Source organism: Notolepis coatsorum (genome assembly GCF_963971535.1).
Source record: "Notolepis coatsorum genome assembly, chromosome: 7".
Lineage (NCBI taxonomy): Eukaryota > Metazoa > Chordata > Actinopteri > Aulopiformes > Paralepididae > Notolepis > Notolepis coatsorum.
In genome coordinates this window covers 128,265,206-128,282,228 of record NC_140171.1, presented here as the reverse complement: position 1 = coordinate 128,282,228, position 17,023 = coordinate 128,265,206, and the positions used below count along the sequence as shown (strand labels likewise).

The 17,023-nt window shown below is 42.0% G+C and overlaps 1 protein-coding gene across 1 annotated transcript in view; it reads left to right on the top strand.

Annotated features, from left to right (window-relative positions):
- LOC311231759 (netrin-1-like) overlaps positions 1–11,039 on the top strand; it is a gene marked incomplete at its 5' end in the record, with an annotated part of 123,266 nt that extends 112,227 nt beyond the window's left edge. The window contains one exon of the mRNA XM_084318382.1: positions 10,466–11,039. Within this exon, the coding sequence (XP_084174508.1) occupies positions 10,466–10,794 (329 nt within the window). The 3' untranslated portion in view covers positions 10,795–11,039. The remainder of the gene's footprint in view (positions 1–10,465) is intronic.
- Between the last annotated feature and the right edge of the window lie 5,984 nt (positions 11,040–17,023).

The window sequence follows — 17,023 nt, the reverse complement described above, 5'->3', positions numbered from 1 at the left end:
AGGTGGTGGTGGTGGAGGTATGAGGGTGGTGGTGGTGGTGGTGGAGGTATGAGGGTGGTGGTGGTGGTGGTGGAGGTATGAGGGTGGTGGTGGAGGTATGAGGGTGGAGGGCAGTGGTGGTGGTGGAGGTATGAGGGTGGTGGTGGTGGAGTTATAGGGTGGAGGGCAGTGGTGGTGGTGGTGGAGTTATAGGGTGGAGGGCAGTGGTGGTGGTGGTGGAGGTATGAGGGTAGTGGTGGTGGTGGTGGAGTTATAGGGTGGAGGGCAGTGGTGGTGGTGGTGGAGTTATAGGGTGGAGGGCAGTGGTGGTGGTGGTGGAGGTATGAGGGTGGTGGAGGTATGAGGGTGGAGGGCAGTGGTGGTGGTGGTGGAGGTATGAGGGTGGTGGTGGTGGAGGTATAGGGTGGAGGGCAGTGGTGGTGGTGGTGGTGGAGGTATGAGGGTGGAGGGCAGTGGTGGTGGAGGTATGAGGGTGGAGGTGGAGGGCAGTGGTGGTGATGGTTCAGCATCAGGTCAAACACCTGACCCAACCAACAGAAACCATTAGTAACTAGTTATACTCCTTGGTACTCATTTACCTTGGTGTTGTACAACTTGGAAATCAATGGTTAATGGGAGGGGGATATGGACTTTTAATGGACAATAAGTAAACGTTAGCAACAGATTAGGGCATGTTTAGACCAGAGTTGGGTTTTAGAAATGTTATTATATTTGGACAATATAATAATCAAATAAAAACGTTCTGGTAGCTGTTAAAACCCCACGTTAGTAGAACCAGCCTAAACGCGTTTCTCAAAGCACTCACAGTAGAATCAGCCTCAACCAGGCTTCTCAAGGTGTTCACAGTAGAATCAGCCTCAACCAGGCTTCTCAAGGTGTTCACAGCACTAGAAACTCTACTGCCGTGGGGTTAGGGGGGGGGGGGGGGGGGGTAGGGGGGGAGTCACACATGTATCTTTCGTACGTGAAGACAGGAAATGCGCAACATTTCGCAGCAAAGATTTATAGCGTTAGGAAAACCTTTGTATTAGGAACCCTGGTCAACCATCTTCAGTAATGCTCTGAGTCCCATGGCTGTAATCCACCATGCATGGTACACTGCAAAGGCTTCCCCCCCCCCCGCCCTGCATACTGACTATCATTTACACAGCCGTTGTTTCTGCTCCATTAGAAGTGTGTAGGAGGTGAAGCTAGCGACCACAAGACCCTGGTTCACTTCAAAGATGTCCCATAAGTGTCTGAATCACTCAGGAGTGTGATAATGGGACTCAATAAAGATATGGTAATGTAATTCATATTGGTGCTGCAGGATTTAGATTCATGACAGAGGCATTTTTCTTTTGTCCTTTCTCTTTTTCTCCCTCACTCTCTCCTGTTCTCTCTCTCTCTCTTTATATATATATATATATATATATATATATATATATATATATATATATATATATATAGTCTCTCTTTCTCTTTCTTTTTCTCTCTCTCTCTCTCTCTCTCTCTCTCTCTCTCTCTTTCTCTCTCTCTCTCTCTCTCTCTCTCTCTCTCTCTCTCGCGCTCTCTCTCCTCTCCCTCCGTCATATGTGGACCATAGCAGTCTATTCATCATGTGATATCACTGAATGTCTTTCCAATACCGGTCTCCTAACAGCCCTACCGTGCCTCCTAATCACATTACAAATCACTCTGTTCCGTCAGCGGTAATGGAAACAGAGGTGGATGTGTTGTACGCTGTATCCCATAAGTCAAGAGACCAAAGACCAGCCACGGCCTCTGAGGGTGCAATGTAATACTTTTACTGTACAAGTGTCCGGGTTAAAGTCTCAAAGTAGCATCTCTATTGGGGCAGATAAGAGAGCCTCGCTGTACATGGCAGCCCATTTACATCAGGCACATGCAGAGGGGGGGGGGGGGGCTTTGGGTGCCCAAGCACTTGCCCATGTGCCCCTTGATGACCAAAGTGCCCTTATTTTGGCAATTATTATAATAAAAAAAATTTAAGAGCAATGGTCCGCATCAAGAATAACTTTAATACTATTATAAATAAAAATTAAAATTTGAATGCCTGTCTGTCTGAGGTGCATGGTTTTCTGATATGTTGCGTGACGCGTCGCCCTCCCTCTTGGAATGACGGGCCCATTAGCCAATAGAGATCTATAATACATTTAGATAAATCCCAAACTATTCTAAGGCATAATCATATAGTATGATGCAGTTTGTTGTAAGATTCCGTGTTACATTCTCTGAATATTGGTTGCTAATGCAACCTTCCTGATGACTTGTCGTACAGAACTTGTAAGTCGCTTTGGATAAAAGCGTCAGCTAAATGACTAAATGTAAATGTAATGCTATAGTTTGGCTGGTTACGTTACGCTGTTGTTGGTGTTCTAACATTTTGATACAAAATGTGAGCCCCTGCCCCTCTAAAGGTCTCTGCCCGGCCCTGCACAGCATGACCCTCCCTTGTTGTTTACTATTCATACAGTTATGAGCATTATAAAATGGAGGGGGCTATTTGTGATTTCCTAACATAACTTGCGGTCAGTTTTCATGGGTTTTCTACGGACACACAGTATATCAACACTCAACTACTGTTGCCAACTCACATGTTCAGCTCCAAAGTACACCAATGAATTTGTGAGCTGAGGTATTATTAAAAGCAAAAATAATAAATAAAAAAAACAACATGCAGTAGACGAAACACAGCGATGGCCAAAGAACAAAACCAAAAAAAGTGGGGGGAAACCTCATATCTGCACTACTACCTCATATGAGACACTAATACCTGGTTTGTATTGTTAACACATAATATAGTAATATAGTCCAAAAACTGTTTATTGTATTGGGTTTCCTTAAAAGATTGCCAGGAAAAAGAGCCAGTGTGCCTCGGAGAAAAAGTGTCTTCCTGTTTAAGTTCCAGCCACTCTGAGATATACTTCTAACTGCATCAGTGTGTAAGGAGGCGTACGCCGATGCAACACCTACACAATATTCAAACTCCTTTCTGGATAATGGAGAGTTTACTGTACACATCATAGGGAGGTGTAGTGGTTACGTCACTGTTGTTTCCGGCCGGTCCACCTCGCTTGAAATTGCAATGTATTTCCAATGGACACATTTCTAAATCGTCTCGTTTAAAACAAATAAAGTATGAACATTGGCATGGTGTACCTTTCTGTGTGTATTCATCCAGAATCTATAGCTCAACATGAAACAATTCGCAATTAATCGTAAAATAATTACGTATAATTTTATTTCAACCAAAAATGCTTAAACAATAATGTTAGTGATAGACGGGAACGCATTTTTTGCAAAAATGGAAAGCTTGCCAATGTTCATGAGGCAGAATTATTACAATAGCCGATAATACATTTTCCCAATTATAAATCCCTAAACTGGGTGGACCGCGCTGGAAACTAAAGTGATGTCAGACTACACCTCCCTATTGCTTTTCTTTTTCTTTTTTCTTTAACCTTTATTGAACCAGACAGGTCAATTAAGAACAAATGATTGTTTACAATGATGGCCTGGCCTCTCGTAGGGTAACGGGGAAAAGAGAAAAAAAAAAAATGAAACAAAATAAAATGAAAAATCTAAATAAAATAAGTAAATTAATAAAATAAGTAAATAAACCAAAAAGAACAATCCAGAAAAGACACAGACGATACATACAGAGGTATGGGACAAATTGAATATTATGAATCAGTTAATAAGAACATGACGGTACGTTTGACCCACTTCATTGATTTACTGCACATTATGGTCTGGCCTGCTGCGTATCTGAGCCAGAGACTTGAGGAATTTCCGGGCGAAACCCAGAAAGGAGTGTCTTGGCCTGGACTGCCATGGCAACGGTTGCTGGGATGGAGAGCTTTTTTGGTGTCTGTGGAGCTGAGAGGGTTAAAGGTTAGGTCAGCAGGAATGGAACACACGATTAAAAACTAGAGAGATATTCTGTGCCAAGAGGATAGGAAGGGATGTCTTTTTTATTCAGCACCAGGACAGATACATGCAGCACCAGGACAGATACATTCAGCACCGGGACAGATACATTCAGCACCAGGACAGATACATTCAGCACCAGGACAGATACATTCAGCACCAGGACAGATACATTCAACAGCAGGACAGATACATTCAGCACCAGGACAGATACATTCAGCACCGGGACAGATACATTCAGCAGCACCAGGACAGATACATTCAGCACCAGAACAGATACATTCAGCACCGGGACAAATTTGCAAGCTTTTAAACAGGAAATCACGTTGTGAGAAATGAGTTTGATGTGATGAGAAGAAACAAAGCCATGAGGAATAATGCTGACTGATGAACAAAATGTTTTCATTCAATTGACCCTAAAGATGGTAAGTTAGGGTGGTATGTAGTGTTGATTACATTATTAAAGAGTACCGTTGGGTGATGTATCACATTCACATTTCACTTTCCATTAAAGGGGACATGCATTGCTATTCCGTTCACTATTTGGGCAACTTTACACAATTCCTGTGAGTCTATGGAACACATCTGTAAAGTAAAAAAAAGATAAAAAATTCATTGTTTTCTATTTCTAATCAATTACTCTAAAGCAGCATTTTTCCACTTCAAGATTTCAAGCTGTTATTGGATGGGCTCCGCCCATAAGCGCTTTGAGTGACAGTCACCCACCGTCTGCGACTGGCAGACAGAGAGAGAGATAGAAAGATTGAGGGGGATACTAATTAATTTCGCCACGGGGGGGGGGGGGGGGGGGGGGCATAATCCAGCGGGACAATGCATTGGTAACTTGTTTCAAATGACAATATATACCCCTGTGAATATTATTGCACGGATCGGAATATGGGCGTGTGCGTGGGAGCGTGCGCAAAGATATTTTGACAGTGATATGCGAGTGCTTCCGACTGCGGGGGAGAAGAACCATACCCACGCACACACACATTTACACACACTCCTGCGTGCGGTCCCTCTCTCTCTCTCTCCCTCTCTATCTCTCTCCCTCTCTCTCTCTCTCCCTCTCTATCTCTCTCTCTCGCTCGCTTGTTCTCTGCTGTCTGTCAGCACCCTCTGTTTGAGGAAGTAATTCCACTCGCTCTGTTGTTGAGCGAATTGTTGATTGTGGGCGGTGACTACAACCAGTGCCTTATTCACGTCAGCAAAACAGTCAAATCAGAACGGCTTAGTTGAGTGAGGGAAGATCTCGTGAACTCAAGACTAGACTGATGAGTCAAAATGATAATTAGAGACACAGACCACATTGATATAATCCCCCATTGCTAGGAAACAATGCTAAACACTGGAAAAGGCCATTTATAAGACACAGGACCTTTAACTTAGCTGATGGGGCTGGCCCATTTATTTGATAATTTATATATATATTTTTAAACAGACCCGTTTGGTTCTTCATCCGACAGTGTCAGTTAATGTCTATCTCTCTCTCTGTGGATGGATCCTGTGAGGGAATTGAACTCCGATCAATGAGTCAGATAGTCAAAGATAGACTTGATAAACACAGTATATAGCTGAATGACCCAACGGTGACACCGGCCTAGTGTCCCCAGGTGAGCTCCGGAGTCCATCAGACGTGGCTCTTTATAGGGGAGAGAGAGGGGAATTCTGGGTAGAATGGCCCAGAGGGGGGTGAGTTGGGGGGAGGAGGGCGGGAGGGGGGCGAGTAGACATAGGGGTGTTGGTGAGGGTAAAGTAAGTAATTAAGTAAGTATTTATAAAGCACCTTTCATACATGTCATGTAGCTCAAAGTGCTGTACACAAACATAGGCATATATAACGATAAAAGCAATAAAGTCACAGTGATCAGTTAAGATCAATGGTTAAAAAATGTTTTTAAAAAAAGAAAAAATAACGTAAAAAGGAAAACAGTCAAGAAAGTTTAGGAGAACAGGTCCGCACAAACACGTACGTTCAGTAGCAACCGGAAGTAGGAAGTAGGAAGTGAGAAGTGCACTAAACCAATGCACTTGTACTTGTTCAGCAGCAACCGGAAGTAAGAAGTAGGAAGTGCACTTAACCAATGCACTTGTACAGTAGGTAGCAACGTTAGCTCTCATAATGTTAGCCAGTGTTTTTGTTTTGGATACCGACATCTGCGTGCCCTCACCAACGTCCGGTGACGACAGAGCTGTCGACAGAGCTGTCCCAAATGCGTGAATATTAAAGGCAACCAACTTGTGTTCAGCCTTTCGTTCAGCGTTTCTCTGATTGGCCACACGGCCACGTGACCGCGCGGCAGAGAGTTGCGTGACCGCGCTGCCGCGCGGCAGAGAGTTGCGCCGCTTCCCAATGACTTGTTTTGTTTACATCAGGGTGAACGCTGTTGTATTCGCAAATATGAGAGCCAGCTTATGTAATTGGTTTGTCATGACAAAACAATAAAAATTGCTACTTTACATCAGGGTGAATGCTGTTACACTGCCACCACCCACTTCAATGACAGAGCTCTCATATTTGCGAATGCATAAACTATATCTTAAATTATGGCTATGTGTCTAATATGGCTGTCGCGAAGTCATTGATAAGCCATAATTTAAGATATAGTTTATGCATTCGCAAAATATGAGAGCTCTGTCATTGAAGGGCTTCTAGTACAACGGAGCACGGCCGCTGCTGCTGGAGCTGGACCGAGTCAAGCCGGCGGCGGCGCACGGAAGGCGGGGACAAACCACCGCATCGCCCCGCTGGCGCTTCAGCAAGCAGCCTCCACTGATGTACAGTGACGAGGGAATCTGGTAGTGCGTTGGTTTATGACGTTAAAAACGCGAAATAACGCATAACGTTACAGCTTACAGTTCCACACTGATGTACAGTGACACCCAGAGTTTCTAGTTACAGTAGTGACGCGTGAATCGAGATAGTCCTAACACTGTAACAGTGTTTATTATTAAGAGTCAGATAGTCCTAACAGTGTTTATTATTAAGAGTCAGATAGTCCTAACAGTGTTTATTATTAAGAGTCCTAACAGTGTTTATTATTAATTAACGTCATAAACGAACTACCAGATTTATTTTGCACCAGGGAACTTGAAGGTTCCTGCCGCACTCGCGGCAAAAGGGGGCGGGCTAGCGGCGTGGGGTCGTGGCCAATCAGAGAAAAGCTGAACACAAGTTGGTTGCCTTTAATATTCACGCGTCCCAAATAGCTGCAGCTACCATGTGTTGTCAAGTTATTGTTATAAGGAGCCCAGTCCCATTCCCTTAACAATTGTTTGTATTGAGCCATATTGTATTGTACCCATTCTGCAATCTGTTAAATAAAGTTTACATCCATTCATTCTGCTAGCATTAACGATTGCATGAGCAGCTGGCTAACGTGAGCTAACGTTAGCTACCAGACCCTGTTAGCTCAGAGCTCCTCTTTCAATCTTAACAAGCATTAAACAAAATGGCCCAGTCATCTATTCACCTTTGTTTAATACATGAGGCGTTGTCTAATGTTATCTAGCTACTGATAGCTCCTGATATCATCAGTTTGGTGCTGGCTGGCTAACGTGAGCTAACGTTAGCTTCTAGCCACAATGCTATACTGTTATAATGGCATATCCCTATCGCCTTAGCATGTAAGCTAACAAAATCGGCGATATTTTTGTGAGACTAAACTATCCGCTCTTGGTGGTCAATTGTGTTGCTGTTAGTTTTGTTTCATCAACAAATGAGGCAGAACACACAGTGAATGTATCCGTTTTGTTTATTGCACTTTTATTGCACTTTCTTTGCTGAAAAATAAATGCTACATTGGCTGAATGGCTCAGGCGAGGCATTTAAAGATGGTGGCTTGTTGATTTTTTTGCAGGAAGTGTATTGGCACATTTCAACTTCTGATTGGTTGAAAATTGCCTTCATGTTCGCCACCTACTGCCACCTACTGCTTTGGCATTGTACTACATCACTGTGCTCAGGAGGCAAAACCAATGTCTAACATGCCTGCCATTACGTTGCGTTCTGGAAAGCGAAACTGACCTTGAAAACAAAACGAAAATACCCCTGTGTCTAACCGCAGCCTAGCGATAATCTACTACTGGTCTATTGAAGGTTCCAAGCCACAGTCTAAGGAAAATTGGGGATGCAGCCTTTGCAAACTATGCACCAAAGTTATGGAACACACTACCTATGGGGAAGCTATATCTCTTAATATTTTCAAAAATAAGCTAAAAACTTACCTCTTCACCATAGCCTTCTAATACACTCCGCTGTACTGTAGCACTATTTTACTCTGTCCACTCTATTGCATAATTTTACTATCTATTCTATTCTACTATTCTATTATTGCACTGTATTATTTTACTCTGTCTATTGCTTTTTATTACAGGTTCAAAACGGTCAGGTTTTTATTGCACTGGGCTACAGTTTTCTGTCTATTGTTTATTACAGGTTCAAAACTGTCGGGTATTGAACTGTGTGTGTATCGAGCAGAAGAGACTGTCATGAGCAGGAGACTACTGTCTGATACGGCTTGCCTTAAAATGTGCATTTGTGGTGTCAGGCAACAGGAGACCGTCATGAGCAGGGGAGACTGTCAGCTTTAATACTGTCTGATATGGCTTGCCTTAAAGGTCCCATGCATTATAAATGTCATTTTTCAGTCTCTAGCATTGTATTATAGTAATAGGAGTTCGTATCAATGTGTTTTAGGGTCTAAATACCATATTGGCGAATTGCCCCGTTTCAGCCCAGCCCCTCTGTGCCTCTAGTAAATCGGGTCATTTTGATTTGAAGTCCCGAGTCATGTCACTGGGCGCTGTGGATAGTGCACAGTGATGCGATTGGCTCTGTGGTTGGAGCTAATGCCCGCCCCCATTCTACCTAGACTAGACAGCGAGTGGGGCTGCGGGGCCGAGAGGAAGAGAGAGCCGAGAGGGAGCCGAGAGAAAGGAAGAGAGAGGGAGGGAGGGAGAGAGAGGGGGCACTTGGGGGGGGGGGGGGGGGGGGGGTACCTGCCGGCCGCGCGCCACACAGGAGATTGAAAGAAAGAAAAGAAAAAAGTTGCCTCGTCTCATCAGCGAGAGCCGAGTGGGAGAGAAAGGAGAGAAATGAAGAGAGAAGGAGGGAGGAGAGAGAGGGGGCACTTGGGGGGGGGTACCTGCCGGCCGCGCGCCACACGGGAGATTGAAAGAAAGAAAAGAAAAAAGTTGCCTCGTCTCATCAGCGAGAGCCGAGTGGGAGAGAAAGGAAGAGAGAAGGAGGGAGGGAGAGAGAGGGGGCACTTGGGGGGGGGGGGGGGGGGGGGGGGACCTGCCGCACGGAGGTCCGCGCGACACACACCTCCGAACGGGAGAGTGATAGAAAGAAAAAAAGGAAGAGAGAGGGAGGGGCTTCTCTCTCTCTCTCTCTCTCTCTCTCTCTCTCTCTCTCTCTCTCTCTCTCTCTCTCTCTCTCTCTCTCTCTCTCTCATGGTATAAATGATTATTTGTGTAAATAAGGTTATACGCCGACCATTAAGAAAATACATGTTAGTTTAGGAATAAGGGGCAGGTAACTATATAACTATAAGATTTATTCTTCTTCCTGCTCCTTTTGTCCATGGAATGACTATTTATGATTTTTTAATGAAGAAACTATGATTGTATTATTCCATGTGGCAAATAAAAACTCTGAACTGAACTGAACTCTCTCTCTCTTCCCCCCCCTCCCTCCCTCCCTCTACCAGTGCAGACTGTGGTCTGACTGTCACTCAAAGTGCTTATGGGCGGAGCCAGGCCATAACAGCCTGATTTCTTGAGGCTGAAAAATGATGGTTTCGAGTACTTGATTAGAAATATAAAACAATGAATTTTTTTGAAAAAAAACTTACAAATGTCTTCAATAGACTAACAGGAATTGTGTAAAGTTGCCCAAATAGTGCTAGGAATAGCAGTGCATAGCCCCTTTAAAATGTGCATTGTGGTGTCGGGCAGAAGAGAAGACTGTCATGTTTTGAACTATGGATACCGAACAAAGGTTTGGGACGGCTTTGAACTGTTGAAACAGTAATTCAGAACAGTTTTACCATTGTATGACTTTGAACTGTTGAATAGTAATCCAGAACTATTTTATTGCACTGTAAAATATATATATATATTTTTATCTATTCTATTCTACAATTTTATTGCACTGCACTATTGCACTATTTTACTCTGTCTATTCTATCTTGCTCCTTTTATTATTGTCTATTTAAAACTGAATCAAACCATAAACTAGGTGGCCTGTTGTTAGATCCTACTGTGAAAAACTGTGATTTTATATGTCTGCACTTTATGTGCTCATTTTATGCCTGTCTTTTTTCTGTTGTGAAGCACTTTGAGCTGCAGTTTCTGTATGAAAGGTGCTATACAAATAAAGTTTATTATTATTATTATTATTATTGGAGGACAATAGGCTGTCTGTGGGGGAGGGGGGATCACAAGTGGGATGGAGGGGGAGATACAATTATTCTACAATCCCATCTCACTCTCTCTCTCTTTATCCCCTTCACTCCTCCCACAGCTGTCCAGGTGCACATCCTGAAGGCGGACAAGGCCAGCGAGTGGTGGAAGTTCACCGTCAACATCATCTCCGTCTACAAGCAAGGCGAGAGCCGCATTCGGCGCGGGGACCAGTTCCTGTGGGTGCGCGCCAAGGACGTGGCCTGCAGGTGTCCGAAGATCAAGCCCGGGAAGAAGTACCTGCTCCTGGGCAACGACGAGGACTCCCCCGGCCAGAGCGGCGTGGTGGCCGACAAGGGCAGCCTGGTCATCCAGTGGAGGGACACGTGGGCCCGGAGGCTCCGGAAGTTCCAGCAACGCGAAAAGAAAGGCAAGTGCAAGAAGCCATAGGCGGAGAGGACACAGGGAGCTACGGAGAGGACAGGAGGAGAGGCGGCGCGCGGACGGAAACAATGTGGAGTGAGAGAGAGAGAGACGGACAAACGTATACGGACAGAGAACAGACTGCATGAAGAGAATTATTTAGGATAATTATTTTTTATTTTTTTCATAGTGGACTTTTCTTGAAGGAGCTCACCTTGCAGATCATTTCTTTTTTTTTAATTATTATTTCTTTTTTTTACATTTGTCTCTCTTGTGGATTTGCCAAGTTTGCACCTATTACCAGTATATACAAGTTATTTGTGTTTCTCTTTATCTCCATATGAATCCACAATCCATTATTATTTTTATGTTCCAGTTTAATGGACATTTCTTTCTCTGCCGGTGCGACAACAACCCAGACCCGAGCCACTTGAGTACGCCGCTACTCGCCTCAGCAGTTTTTCATATTCCCGAGCTAACGAACCAGCTTGCGTCATAAAAACCCCTCGCTCCTCTGATTTAGGTGAAAATGTATCCCCTATTAACATAAATGAATACCTATACAATATACAGAGAGTGTGCATTTTCTCTATTTAGAATAAAGTGCCATAAATTAATATTGTTTTTAAAAGCCTAAAAAAATGCACAATTACTATCTAATGAACTGCTTTTTTTTTTGTCCCAGTTGTATGAAAGCAGGTGTATCCCCAGCCCAGCTAAGGGATCTTTCTCCCTCTAGTGTATTGTTGCCCGTCAAAGCTTGAATAGATTTAGAAAAAGCAAATGACTGAAAGTGATTGATATGTGTGTTAAGATGACTAATTAAACACAGTAGGCTATTTCTGACTCAACCTATAATCAATGTCCCCCTCCTTTTTTAATTTGAACACTCATTTTGAATTCTGGTGGTTAAAACAGTATTGTATAGATGATCTAATGTATTTTTTGTACTTTTTTGCTGGATTCTCCCCCCCCCCCCCCCCCCCAAGATGATGGACTGCATTTTACAGTGTCTCAGATTTCACTTTGAGTGGACTGAGACCTAAACCGCAACTTCAGTTACATCTGGCCTCAGATGAAGTAATTTATTTTGTACACTAAACATTATAAAGATTTGTTCAACAAAATATGAACACATATTTTGGTGACCTACTGGTTGAAAACATTCACAAAATCGCTAGCCTTCTTAGGGTAGAGCACAAAGAAATAGAAAATATTCTGTAATCTGACATTTGTATGTAATAATATATCCTCTTTTCTTTTTCTTGCATTCATTTTTATGTCAATGTCACATTTTTATTCTACCTTAAATGACATGAAACCAAAGTGATTTGTGCTGTAAAATTACCCAAGGAAGTACATTAACATACAGCGTATATACATCAGAAAGACAGTGTTCAGCAAGAATTGCATACAGATTGTTGTGAAAATATTGGTGTGTTTTTAAGTGCAGCAATGTATCTACGGTATGTGTTTGTGTGATTAATCTCTTAAGGAAATGTATCTGTACACCGTTCATACCAATTTTGTGGATGTGCATGGTGTCCGATTTCCCCTCTAGGAATTGTTACCTCCTTTTATATAAAAAGACAAAGTACAAAAAAAAATCATTAATATGTAAAGAACCTTTTTAATTGACCTATTCCTCCTGCTAAGGTAGTTGGCTATCAAACACAACATCTGTATAGATGGTATTTTTATGTGAAAAGTGATTTAGATAATAAACCACAGTTAACTCCAATTTATTGACTATAGATTGTAGTAAGCGAGTACGAGAAAGGACAGAGCAAAACAAAACAAAAAAAATTCTTACCATTTGAAGCAAATAAATGTAAATCCTCTTAGGAAAGAAACATTTCTAAATGACATTTATTCCTCAAAAAGGTAAATTTATTTAACGTACTCTTAGAAGAGATCCTCAAGTTTAATTGTCCAAATCCACCTAGATTTCCTCACACTGGCCTGTGTTTGCCGAGTGTCAAGAGATTCTGAGGGCTTATCTAGGATCACCGCACAGGTCTCCTCCGTCTTCAACATTATTCTAGACCAGCATTCCTACTATGAAACGCTGGATAGACACTCTGAACACAATTGACCATCCCGAAAAAGGTGGGAATGGGGTGGAAAGGAATGCCATCCTGAGACATAAGAGCAAAATGGCCACTGCATGAATTATGGTCAATGCCCGACTGTATACATTCACCCAAGGACAGTGTGTGTGTGTGACCACTCAGCAGCTGCAGGCCTTCCTCTGTGTCGCCTATTGGCCTGTCAAGTTAATTCCCTCCACAGTTCTTCGAGGGAGAGACGGAGGAATTGCAAAGAAACCCAAGTAATTCAATCACCTGATTACACCCTTTTCTTAATTCAAACCACATCTCTCGTTTATTTCCAAAGCAAATGCCCGCCTGGGTTTCCTTTTGTGCTAAACACAATCATCTCAGTTCCATTCTAAGCAGAGGGGCAGATGAGCATCGTGTTGGGACACTTCTGGGGAACCCTTGGCCATCGACCAGTACGGTCTGATTGTGAGCATCTGGTGCCCATAGGATCCTCCCTCCAATCCTATCCAATCCAACTTTATTTATATAGCACGTTTAAAAACAACAAGGTTGAGCAAAGTGCTTCACAATCAATCAATAATATAGTAAAAAAAAACACATAGACTAAACAATACAATGCACACAGAACTACAAACAAATTATGGCAGCAGACTGTAAAAATGTTTAAATGCTAGGGAGAACAGATGTGTTTTAAGATGGGACTTAAACATTGGGAGCGTTGGGGCCAGCCTTATGTGGGGGGGCAACTGGTTCCAGAGTTTGGGGGCTGCAACATGGTCCCCCCTGTTCTTTAGCCTGGATTTGGGGACAACAAGGACTCCCTGTGCGATGATCCTCTCGTTCCCATCAACAGTGGTGGCAGTAGTAATGCTTCCCACTGGTATGTTCTCACAAAGGCCAAATATATGGATGAAATACACATATTCATACATATATTTTACATGTCACTGCCTGTCGCCGTTACATCATACGACATTGCATTACGTGATGTAGGCGTTCTTCTGTTTGGCACAACATAAGTCAGTGTAATCGTCTGCCTCTGTAGCCCCACAGTGTGAAGATGAGATGAGCTTATCGTCCGACGTCCTCCTCGACCAGCCGCTGTCCACAGACCTGTCCAAGCGTTGCTTTTTGTTCATACTATGAAATTGTAAATGTTGTTTTAGTCACCGTTGCAAAGACCTTTTGCAATATTGTTTTACATTGCGTACTAATATATTATGGTTATTATATATGAATATATTTAATGACACAAGACATTGTGGATTTTATTATGTCTTTTTCAATATTTTCTTTTTTTTTCTTTCTTTCTTTTGATTTTTTTTACTCGTTTGTGGTTGTTTAGATGGTCGTTTTAAAAGAAGGAAATAATAACTACTGAACACACCAACCTGGTAGAACTAAATTCTGATTCTCAGTTCAAATAAACTTATGTTGAAAGAAAGAAGAAATTGTGCAATTAGTCTCTGCTGCCTGGAATTAATGGTGTACGAGGTGTTTGTGTGTGTCAGCTTTCCATCTCCGAGTAGTGGGTGGTAACATTACCACACACACACTTCCAGCATTCATATAATTTTGCTAGTCACTGCTAAGGCTTATAGCCAGACTGTAGGTCAAATAAAATCACACCAAGCGTGGCCTAAAAAAAAGAAAAAGGGAAAATCCATCCCAAAAACAGAACTCACATTCTATTCAGTACAGTTGTGTCAATATCTATTAACGTAGACAACTTCAAAAGACTTGGAATTTGTGATGTCATCAAGTGACACATTTTGGAGTTGGTCCATTGCCAATTAAATGTTATTTGAGTTATTGCATCCAAATTAGTTTTATTTAAATGTAAGACTTACCAGGTCTGAATCAGAAAATTTACCCATATCTATCTATCTATCTATCTATCTATCTATCTATCTATCTATCTATCTATCTATCTATCTATCTATCTATCTATCTATCTATCTATCTATCTATCTATCATCTCTAGAGAAAAGAAAGAATAACTAGAAAGAAAAGAAAGATTTATGGGTAAAATCACCATGGAGTACTGTCATATTGTCCTGGGAGTTATTCCATTAGAGTCATGGGGTACTGTCATATTGTCCTGGGAGTTATTCCTCTAGAGCAGGGGTGTCAAACTCATTTTCACAGAGGGCCACATCAGCATTATGGTTGCCTTCAAAGGGCCAAAGACCGTATAAATGTTAATGTAATGTAAAATAAATGTAGCTACTCATTTACATATTGTTAAACATGTTGTTTCTGTATTTATTACTTATTCAAGTTATACATATTGCATATGCATTTGCATAGATGTAAAAATATATGTTAGCTGATGTAATGTTAACAAATAATTTTAGTTTATCAGAACCCCATATTACTCCATCAATCAATGATCAAACCATTCAAGTAAATAACAAAGAAGAATATCATCAAATACAAGCTATGACATTAAGTTTGTTCAAAACCTTTTTGTCACAGTCAAGAGGGGCTGCAAAGAACACGTGGGACAGATGTAGCAGATGTTACAAAAACAAATGGCTGCACACAACCTTGCAGAGGCCATACATCCAACTAATGGAAGATAGTTTAATTAACAGATTGCAGAATGGGTACAGTACAGTACAGCTCAATACACACAATTGTTAAGGGGATGCAGACCAGAGAAAGACTTTCGACTTGTTTACATCAGGGTCCCCCATTTTCAATTCGTAATGAAATTGCTATTATGTGTCTGCATGAACACACAACTGTAACTGTACTCAAAAATAACAAAATAAGGGTTGTCTCAGTTCACAACTATATTGGTCAAGTTTCGGGTGGGACTTGTTTGCGTCCCTACAGCTTCTTATTCAATTGAGCGAGATGCTCGGTTATGTCACACAGCCAGTTTGCATCTGACAGTTCAGACAATATTTCTTCAACCCTTTGTAACCTATTCCGCCTGGATCTTTTTTGTATTTTGGGCTGTAAAATTGTCAAAGAATGTCTGAGGAGTAAGTGCTTTTGGCTTTTTTCCTTTGTTACTTCATCAATACCTCAGATGTTCAACATACATGTATGTGTAAGAATGTGTAATAACTAAGGCTGTCAAAGTTAAAGCTTTATTAACGCATTAACCCACAATTCTTTTAACGCCGCTATTTTTTAACCCAATATTAATGTTAAAAAAAAACGTTTTTTTTTACCAGAGCTCTTGGGGGCCACATCAAATGACGTGGCAGGCCACATTTGGCCCGCGGGCCATGAGTTTGACACCTATGCTCTAGAGTCATGGAGTACTGTCATATTGTCCTGGGAGTTATTCCACTAGAGTCATGGGGTACTGTCATATTGTCCTGGGAGTTATTCCACTAGAGTCATGGGGTACTGTCATATTGTCCTGGGAGTTATTCCTCTAGAGTCATGGGGTACTGTCATATTGTCCTGGGAGTTATTCCACTAGAGTCATGGAGTACTGTCATATTGTCCTGGGAGTTATTCCACTAGAGTCATGGAGTACTGTCATATTGTCCTGGGAGTTATTCCACTAGAGTCATGGAGTACTGTCATATTGTCCTGGGAGTTATTCCACTAGAGTCATGGGGTACTGTCATATTGTCCTGGGAGTTATTCCACTAGAGTCATGGAGTACTGTCATATTGTCCTGGGAGTTATTCCACTAGAGTCATGGGGTACTGTCATATTGTCCTGGGAGTTATTCCACTAGAGTCATGTCTCTCCGGTATTATAGAAACAACGTGCATTGTTGCATGGAATTTCCCTTTAAAGGTAGAATCTGTAATGTCATCAAACAAGTTTCAAGTTTCTTTAATAGTTGTCATACAGAAGTACAGAATACTTTCATACAAAATGCTTCTTACTGTTACGCTCCAGAGACTGTGCTAGACAACGACCTCTATGCAAAAGAGCCCTGCTCAGTAATGTACTTTGTATACATGTTTTGTTTCGTCTGATGTTTTGGGTTGGAGTTTAGTAATTTTATTATTATACTGTGTTTCTCTCCAGACCTCTCTTGGCCAGAGCCTTAGGTTTGGTCAGTAATAGCAACCAGTAATTGCCTAGAGGTCACTGTATGACAACATTACAGAGTCTACCTTTAATGTTTGCCCTTTAATCTTACAACATCGCATTTCACATGTTACATATGGGGTGGTCTACTGCCACCTATCTCTGTGTCTGTTTAGCTTTGCCAG